This window comes from Delphinus delphis, chromosome 16, assembly GCF_949987515.2.
Source record: "Delphinus delphis chromosome 16, mDelDel1.2, whole genome shotgun sequence".
Taxonomy (NCBI): Eukaryota; Metazoa; Chordata; class Mammalia; order Artiodactyla; family Delphinidae; genus Delphinus; species Delphinus delphis.
The window spans coordinates 80,202,713-80,211,740 of record NC_082698.1 but is presented as its reverse complement, the minus strand read 5'-3'; the positions used below and the strand labels follow the sequence as shown (position 1 = coordinate 80,211,740).

The following is a 9,028-nucleotide window of genomic DNA, read 5'->3' as shown; positions in this document are numbered from 1 at the left end:
GAGGCGGGGCGGCCCCTGGGGGAGGGGCGATGCGGGGCGGGCCCAGAGGGGGCGAGCGCAGGCGGTGTCTGGCCCAGGGGGCGGGGCGGGCCCAGGGGGAGGGGCGAGGCGGAGCGGACCCGGAGGGGACGGGCGCAGACTGTGTCTGACCCAGGGGGCGGGGCCGGGGCGGACCCTGGGGGCGGGCTCAGGCGGCGGCTAGGCCGAGCGTGCTGCAGGCCGTCCGTAGGCCCAGCGCGCCACCATGGAGCGACAGCCCCGGCGGCCGCTGGGACCGCTGCAGCAGCAGAGGCATCCGAGGAGGAACGGGGGCTGAAGCCGTGGCCTCCGGGTAGTGGGCCCGTGAACACCCGCCGTCCCCGAGCCCCGACTCCTCCTCCCTGCCTTCCCGGGCGCAGGCGGTGACCCTGCCGGACGATGCGCGTCCCCGGCCGCCCCCGGGGCTGAGCCCGCCGCCCCGCGCTCGGCCCTCGCCCTCGCCGTTGCCCTCCATGGCCTTGCCGGGTGCCGAGGTCGCGGCTGACAGGCCGGGGTCGCCGGCGCCGGGCGCCCCCGCCGGCTCCGCGTCGTCGTCGTCCGCCTCCTCCGGCGGCTCGGGCTCGGCCTCGGCCTCGGCCTCGGCGGGAGCAGGGCTGTGGGCCGCGCTGTACGACTACGAGGCGCGCGGCGAGGACGAGCTGAGCCTGCGACGCGGCCAGCTGGTGGAGGTGCTGTCCCAGGACGCCGACGTCTCGGGCGACGAGGGCTGGTGGGCCGGCCAGGTGCAGCGGCGCCTCGGCATCTTCCCCGCCAACTACGTGGCGCCGTGCCGCCCGGCCACCCGCCCCGCGCCGCCGCCCGCCCGGCCGCCGCCGCCGCGGCCCGGCTCGCCTGTGCACGTCGACTTCGAGAGGCTGGAGCTCCAGGAGCTCATCGGCGCTGGGGGCTTTGGGCAGGTGTACCGCGCCACCTGGCAGGGCCAGGAGGTGGCGGTGAAGGCGGCGCGCCGGGACCCGGACCAGGACGCGGCGGCGGCGGCCGAGAGCGTGCGGCGCGAGGCCCGGCTCTTCGCCATGCTGCGGCACCCCAATATCATCGAGCTGCGCGGCGTGTGCCTGCGGCAGCCGCACCTCTGCCTGGTGCTCGAGTTCGCCCGCGGCGGAGCGCTCAACCGCGCGCTGGCCGCCGCCAACGCCGCCCCGGACCCCCGCGCGCCCGGGCCGCGCCGCGCGCGCCGCATCCCCCCGCACGTGCTGGTCAACTGGGCGGTGCAGATCGCGCGGGGCATGCTCTACCTGCACGAGGAGGCCGTCGTGCCCATCCTGCACCGGGACCTCAAGTCCAGCAACAGTAAGTAAGGGCGGGTGGGGTGGGGGGAGTGGAGGGGGAGCGGAGGACGCAACCGCGCCCAGCGCAGCCCACCTCGGTGCGGGCGCTGGGCGGGCTCCGCGGGGCCAGGTGCTCGGGGGAAGGAGGCGGGGCTCGGCCTCCCGACGCCGGCAGCCCCTCCTAAGCCGGCCTTCCGGGGCTCAGAGGGCCCTCTGGGCCCTGGTTACTTGCTTTGGGGCAGGTGATACACTTACCTTGCCGGGTTTCTTTCAGGTGCCTTTTTTAGAAAGGCAGATCAGACTTGCTTGCCTAAGACACAGTTGTAAAATATCGGGGCTTTCTGGAAACCTCACGGTGCTGTTTGGCCTTTGGGTACAATAAGTGGTTCATTTGGATAGAACTCTGCAAACCGAGGCCGTCCTCGGGAACCCATGGCCCCCCGTCTTGCCTAGTGGCCTACATCAAACTGCCCTTCGCTTCAGCTTTACAAGCACTGTGTTGAGGTCTCTCCTTTCCCGCTTTAAATATGGCTTCGTGTCCTTTGACGTTAACAAAGAGTTTTCATTCAGATGTCTCTGCCCATGAAGTAGGTTTTCATTATTGGTTCGGTGGCTTGAGTGTGGGTGAATAGTCTTCAGACCCAGAAACACCATTTGTGCCATCATGCACTTTGGGGTGGATTTCAGAGCAAGTTCATTGTCCTTGTGCAGGTACTTGAAATCCTGAAGACCTGGCCTATATCATTCACTCTGTTTATAAATCAGGGTGCATTTTCCAGATGTCAGTAAGGAACTGACAAATGAACTAAACACAAATCCTATTAAGTTTCATCGTATAGAAGATATAATAGCATTAGCTGCTTAAAGTTTGTTCTTCAGTATTGCAGATCATTTCACATTCTGAGTGTCCTGTCCATGGATCCCATAAGCCTCTCTCCCCAGTGAAGTCCTGTGAGCCTTTGTCTGCTGGAAGCTTGCTGTAGAACCGGGTATTTTAAGGACAGCAGGAGCATTCTGCTTGCTCTGGTTGTTCGCAGTTGCCGCAGTTCTGTGATAGACATGGAACCCGGCCTTTTACAGACCTACTCTGTTTCAGGACATCGAATCACCAACACAGGGACTTCTCTGGTGGTGTAGTGGTTAAGACTCCAAGCTTCCACTGCAGGGGGCACGGGTTCAATCCCTGGTCCTGGTCCAGGAACTAAGATCCCACATGACCTGGGGCGCAGCCAAAACAAAAACAAAAAAAATCACCAACACAGGCAAACTCTTTGGGTTGGACTCGTCCTTAGATGGAAGAATTAAAGGGTCTGTAACTATTACTTTTGCATTGTGCTTAGGCTGTTTCATAGTAATGCTTGAGGTCCATGTGACCTGTTCACAAAGAAGAGCAAGTTTGCTAGTGTTTGTAAAAGCATAAGGAGGCTAGATTAATCCATGTTCCAACGTAGAAGTGAAAAACTTTAAAAGGACTAATACTGTTAAATAGTGAAAAGAAATAATATGACCCTGGAATAATAACGTGGTTAAATAGTTTTTATTGACACCAGAAAAACTTGTAGGGTGGGACGAGTAGACTACTGTGTCTCTGGGAGATATTATGTAATCTGAAGGTGATTATATGCTGCAACTTCGTTTTCGAAAGACTTTTCACCCTCAGAATAAGTTGCCAAACTTCCTGGAGCATTTTAATTTCTGTAATTGTCAGGCAGGGTTGCCTTTGCACTTGAAGTATCGTACTTTTTAAAAAGACTTAATTGGCTAGGTCACTCACCTAGCCAAATGTTTGTTACGATATGACCACTTTTATAGTTTTTTGATTTCTACAATGTAGCATTTTGAATGGGGCCTAAAAGGTGCAGATCACAGCATCTAGACATTGCCTTATCTTGGATCTGGCGTTATTTATTCAATGAATAAATGCAGATACTTTGGGACCCTCTTATGATATATGAAGCCATAACTTCTTTTATTTTAATTTTTTAAAATTAATTAATTTGTTTAGTTAGTTTTGGCGTTGGGTCTTCGTTGCTGCGCGCGGGCTTTCTCTAGTTACAGCGAGCAAGAGCCACTCTTCGTTGCGGTGCGCGGGCTTCTGATTGCGGTGGCTTCTCTTGTTGTGGAGCACAGGCTCTAGGCGTGCGGGCTTCAGTAGTTGTGGCACAGCGGGCTCAATAGTTGTGGCTCGCAGGCTCTAGAGCCCAGGCTCAGTAGTTGTGGCACACGGGCTTAGATGCTCTGCGGCATGTGGGATCTTCCCAGACCAGGGCTCGAACCCGTGTCCCCTGCATTGGCAGGTGGATTATTAACCACGGTGCCACCAGGGAAGACCTGAAGCCATAACTTCTTGTTCAGACTGTTTGAGTACAGCAGAGACTCTATTACAGTATATTTTGTTTGACTTCATTGGTTATTTGCTAATGGTGGTAGTGAGTTAATGGTAATGTAAACAAGGTTTTAAAAATCAATATTGAATTTTAGTTTTATTCTTTAGTCTACTCCTGTAACAAAGAGCCAGTATAGGACTACTTGGACCCGAGCTAGTAGAAATTATTGTTTAAAGCAAATGTTTAAAGTTATCAAAGTAAGATACGGCTCTCAATATGTTTTCTTTTATCTTTTCTCGTTGGTCTTTTTTTTCTGTCATATAGTCTGAGACAGTGTTTATGTTGAAATAAAAGCTGATCTTGTGATGGTACAAACAACTTTGTCCCTTCTCTAACAGCAAAAGATTGAAAGTTGAGCCACATTAGCAAGTTTTAAGCATCATTTATGCCGTTTAAATATGCTAGGCCCTGTCACTCCCAGATGCAAAGTAAATAGAAAACGCTTTGCTAAATTTGTATACCACAACTAGAGAGCCAGACGGAGCAACCTTGAGTTACTGTGAAAAGGGCCAGTTTTATATGCACTCAGAGCAGAGAAAAATCATCATGAGCTGGAACTCATTTATTCAACAGATTTTGAGGGCCCACCCTGTACCAGGCACTTCTGGGCCCCGGGAAACAAGTGGCAAAGCAGATGGCAAACAGTGTCCCCTCCAGCACAGGGCTTAGTCTGATAGGGAAGCTGGATGGCAGTCATGAAAATATCAGGAAGTGCTGTAGAGAAAAGAAAGCATGGTGACGGGTGGAGAGCGAAGGGGAGAAGGATGATGTCTGTGTCTCCAAGATTACCCTGGCCGCTCTGGTGAACGGACTAGTAATTGGCCTGAGTGAAGGCTGGGGAGGTTCTCCAGGCCAGAGAAGACACTGACTTGACTGAGGGCGGTAGCAATGGAAGTGGTTTTCAGGGAAGTTACCAGGACGGAGTGAAAAGAAAATGGTACAGTGTGTGAATTGCTGAGGGGGTTTGAATTATTAGAATTTAGTTCTAAGTGTTTTGTTTATTCTGGTGTAGTTCAGGACTGAAAGAAAATTGCATGGCATGATTTATGGTTCCTTTCTTACTAATGTTGCTTACTGTGTTCTACCTTTTTTTTTTTTTTAAAGCTGAAAATAAACGTTCCATGACAAACTGAGCCAGAGACTTTGGTAGCTGCTTATTTGTGTACTTTTTATTTGTGATTAAGCATCTTTTTATCCCGATTTTTTTTTTTAGCCCTCTGAGAGTAATTATTATCTATATAATTATCTACAAGGACATCTACAGTCTATAAATAGACATAGTTATACTTATTATGAAATGAAATTTAGAGCTTTTGCTAGAACAAACTACAAAAGGAATCTAAATTCTGTTTTAGCTTCTCTCATTAGGGCAGTGTTAATAAAGGAACTATTTGAGAAAATTATAGCCAACGTGATCTCCAGATAAGGTGCTTAAAAAGCTCATAAGAGTGATCCGGAGGAGCTATTAATTACGCTACTATCAGTTAAGAGAAATGCGTCTTCTCCCTTCTCCTGTCTGTGCAGCTTCATACCACAGCCTCTTCCTATTCCAAGGGTCCAGGGAGATCAGTCCAGAGAGCGCAGTGGTGACAGAGAGCTAATCAGCTTGTGAAACAGAATTGGCTAAAGATGTATTCTTGAAAGAAGAGCAAGCAGAGCAGGTCACCGCATCTTCCCCTACCATTTTTATGCTTGCATATTAAAAAATAAAGAGTCCACTTTTCATTTCTTATAGTTGAAAGGAGGGGCAGTAATTTAGTGCTGGGTTATGCTCACTTTCACTGTGCATCTCTGATCACTTTGTAGTCACTGTCAAGTGCATTAAAGTATGGGAATGGAAAGAGGAGAGGGGAAATCGCCATCATTTCAGAAGGCCGTCTGTAATTCCTGCTTTCCCACGCTAGCCTGGGAGGGTTGAACTTTTCCAGAATAGTGCAGCACCGGAAGGAGCCTTGGCTTTGAAGTCAGACCTGGGTTTGAATATTGGTGTCTTCCTCTACAAGCTGTGTGACCTTGGGCAAGTGATACAACCTCCTTGAGCCTGAAAGTCTTGACTGCTGATACTGCAGGGAAAATCTGTTTAATATTTTTTTATCCCTTCCTAGGCAATTGGGTAGATTCCGCATGAAAGTAGGTGGCTTTTTTAGGGGACAGTTAGGAGTCAGGTGTGGCTAGAAAGAAAGCAAGACGGGCTTTTGCTGGGAAGGAGACAGGCGTTTAACAAGTGGCCAGACAACATGGCCTTGAATGCCACACTGAGAGGTGTGGACTGTCTCACAGCAAAAGCGAGCCATTGACAGTTCTGAGGAGGAAAGTGCTCTGATCTGCTGTAAGACAAACACCTACAAAGAAAAACATACAAGCTTGGGATAATTTGCTTTATGACTGTATTTATCATAGGTTATCAGGGCAGAAGTAGAAAATAAAATACTTGGACATTGGTTTGGCATAAATTATTTCTCATTTATGACCAGAGCCTAGTTTTTATAATCACTGTTTGTTTAATGAACGAATTTAGGGCACCAGAGTTAGAAGATAATGACCAGATTTACTATTAACTCCAAATTTCAGTGTGACTGTCTCCAAACCCTCTGTGGTACTTGAAGGGCTCCCAAAAGGTGGAATGAAGGAGTTTTAGGGGCCAGAAGAACGGTTCCTGGTGAGGCTGGGCCAACTGTGCTGGTTTTATTTTGGAGACTGAAACAAATTTGTACAACTGACTCTGAATCAGTATGAATTTAGTTATTTTTAAAAATTCATCTTCTTCAAGTATTGCTTTATCTTTAAGTAAATAATAGTAGTAACAGAAACAATGGCTGACATTTGTTTAATGCTTACTAGATGCTGGCTATTGTCCAAACTTTATCCTCATTTATTCCTCACAGCGACCTTTTGAGGTAGGTACTTTAAGTATCCCCATTTTACAGATGAAGAAACTGAGGCCAGGGATTAATTGACTTGATCAGGGTCACTCCACTTGTCAGAGAATTGAATCCAGGGCCTCTAATCCCAGAACTTGGTTACCAGTTCTCAGATGCTTGTTCTCAGAACCCCAAAGAGCTTTTGTTGATGTGGGTTCTAGCTATTGATATTTACCATATTAGAAATTTAAAATGGTAAATCTAAAGGTATTTAATATAAAAGTAACGATAGATCCGTTACATGTTAATGTAGGGGGAAACCCTTATTTTCCAAAACAAATTTAGTGAGGAGAGTGGCATTGCTTTACTCTTTTGAAGCTCACTTTGATGACATAAAGGAAGACAGATGAACATTCACATCTGCTTCTGCATTTAATCTGTCGCCACCTTAGGGCTGCTCCGGGTCCCGGGACCATGCTTTGAGAACCCCTAGGCCAGATGGCCCGTTCTGCTGATGGAGAATGGCACTCCAGAGTAGCTGCTCCCACACCTAATGTAGCATCAGAAGCTCCCCATAAACTTCTAAAAATAAAATTCTCTGTCTCACTTTCGGATATTCTGATTTGGTTGCCTTAGTTGGGAACAAGCAATGAATTTTTTTCTAACATTTTATTTTCAAAATCTTGGACTATACAGAGTTGAAGGAGCTTTTAAGTAAACACTTGTGTACTCACCACCTAGATTCTACCATTAATGTTTTACTAAGTTGCTTTAATACAAACCTCACCCTGTGCTTCCATCAATCCATCCTGAGCTTGGGATGCAGCAAGATATTTTTTTAAAAAGCTTTTGGGTGATTCAGGTGCAGAGCCAAGTTTGGAAGCTGCTGTCCAAGGGACCAGATGTGTGGGTCCGTTCTCATGGTTCTCTGGGTTGGTATAGAAATTCCACCATGGCCACACACTGTATCCCACATCCAGTGAACTGTCTGGTGGCATTGGATGGCTGGGTCACAGTAGGCACTAAGTGAGGGTACGGGTGGCTTATTCGGGGCTTGTGTCTCTGGGGAAAGGATTATCCAAGCATTTGTCCCACTGACCTGGGGGGACAAATGGTGCTATTGTGGCATCTAAGATTTGGGCTCTGACTCTACTACTCTCCAGCCATGGGCTCATGGGCCCCGACTTTCTGAATAGGGTGATGTGAGGATCAGTCAGAGAGTATATGCCTGGCATCACCACACTTTCCCCTGCAGGTCCAGATGATAAATGATAAATATGATTGCTTTGCAGACCATCTAGTCTCTTTTGCAACTCTTTAAGTCTCCTATTTGGCCCATAAGATATAGTTTGCTGACCCCTGGTATTTGTCAAAGTATTTAATAAACTGTAAGATGCAACCTAAATGTAAGCTGGTGACTATACTCATTTTTACATATGGTTTGGAAGCTCTCTGAGGGCTTTAAATGTTTCCTGATTTGTGTGTGTGTGAACTCCTTGGTACCTGAAAGTTTTCTACAATTCTTTGTAACCCAAGGACTTTATTATTATTCATTCTGCAAAATATAGTGCCACGTGGTCACACATCTGTTCATCTTGGTTGGGTGTGAGGGTCTTTTAGTTCATCTGGCTCACTTGATCCAGGCCAGCCAGTGGCACAAGGAAACAGGCCTGAGCTTTGTTCCTTTAGGGAGTACTGCCATCTGCACGCTTTGGCAGGTCTACTTGTAACTTGGGTTGATAAATTGAGGGTCAGGGAGAAGGCAGGAGGTACTGAGTTACCAGTTGTAACTGTTTCACTACCAGAGTTCACTACTAGGACATTTTTTTACGCTCTTTGAAAAAGAGCAAATCACTTGCCGTTTGGGGGAAGTATCTTGATTGTATATAGGATGTTTGAGTGATTGTTGGCTTAATTGACTTTCAGGAGTTATTTTGTTTCAGGTTTTCTGCAGATACTGACTCTAACATCAACTACATTACTTTCCGTTTACTAATATGTTAATGGAGCATGTTATGGAAGATTCCTCCCTCATCAGTTTACTTTGTTCCATACCTTGACAAAATATTGAAAATACTCCGCTGATAGAAATAGAGAGCTAGATTTTCACGCAATGAAATGTAGGAAGTTTTCTCATTAAAACTGTGTGTTGTGTGTGTCCATGAAAAGGTTTGTACCGCGGCGTTTGCTTTTGGTGTTAAGAGCAACGTGAGGCTGTGTTTTAGCTGACCGCGTCTCTCTGGACTTTGCAGAAGTCTCTCTCCTTGTGTTTAGCGAGCTGACTCATTCATTCACATCACAGTTATTTGGTGACTGTGTACTACGTGCCAGGGACGCTCCAGGCTCTGGGTGGTCAGTGGTGAGCAAAGCAGAAGCAAATTCCTCCCCTCGTGGAATTTACATGCCAGCGGGCAACATGGACATTAAAGCGTAAATGGTGAAAGATGTAGTATGGTGGAGGGTGGTAAGTGCT

General features: G+C 48.2%; 1 protein-coding gene across 4 annotated transcripts in view; it reads left to right on the top strand.

Annotated features, from left to right (window-relative positions):
- Nucleotides 1-386: 386 nt before the first annotated feature.
- MAP3K21 (mitogen-activated protein kinase kinase kinase 21) overlaps nucleotides 387-9,028 on the top strand; it is a 54,536-nt gene continuing 45,894 nt past the window's right edge. For all 4 annotated transcript variants that reach the window (XM_060035055.1, XM_060035052.1, XM_060035051.1 and 1 more), the window contains exon 1: nucleotides 387-1,329. In XM_060035055.1, the coding sequence (XP_059891038.1) occupies nucleotides 492-1,329 (838 nt within the window). In that variant the 5' untranslated portion in view covers nucleotides 387-491. The remainder of the gene's footprint in view (nucleotides 1,330-9,028) is intronic.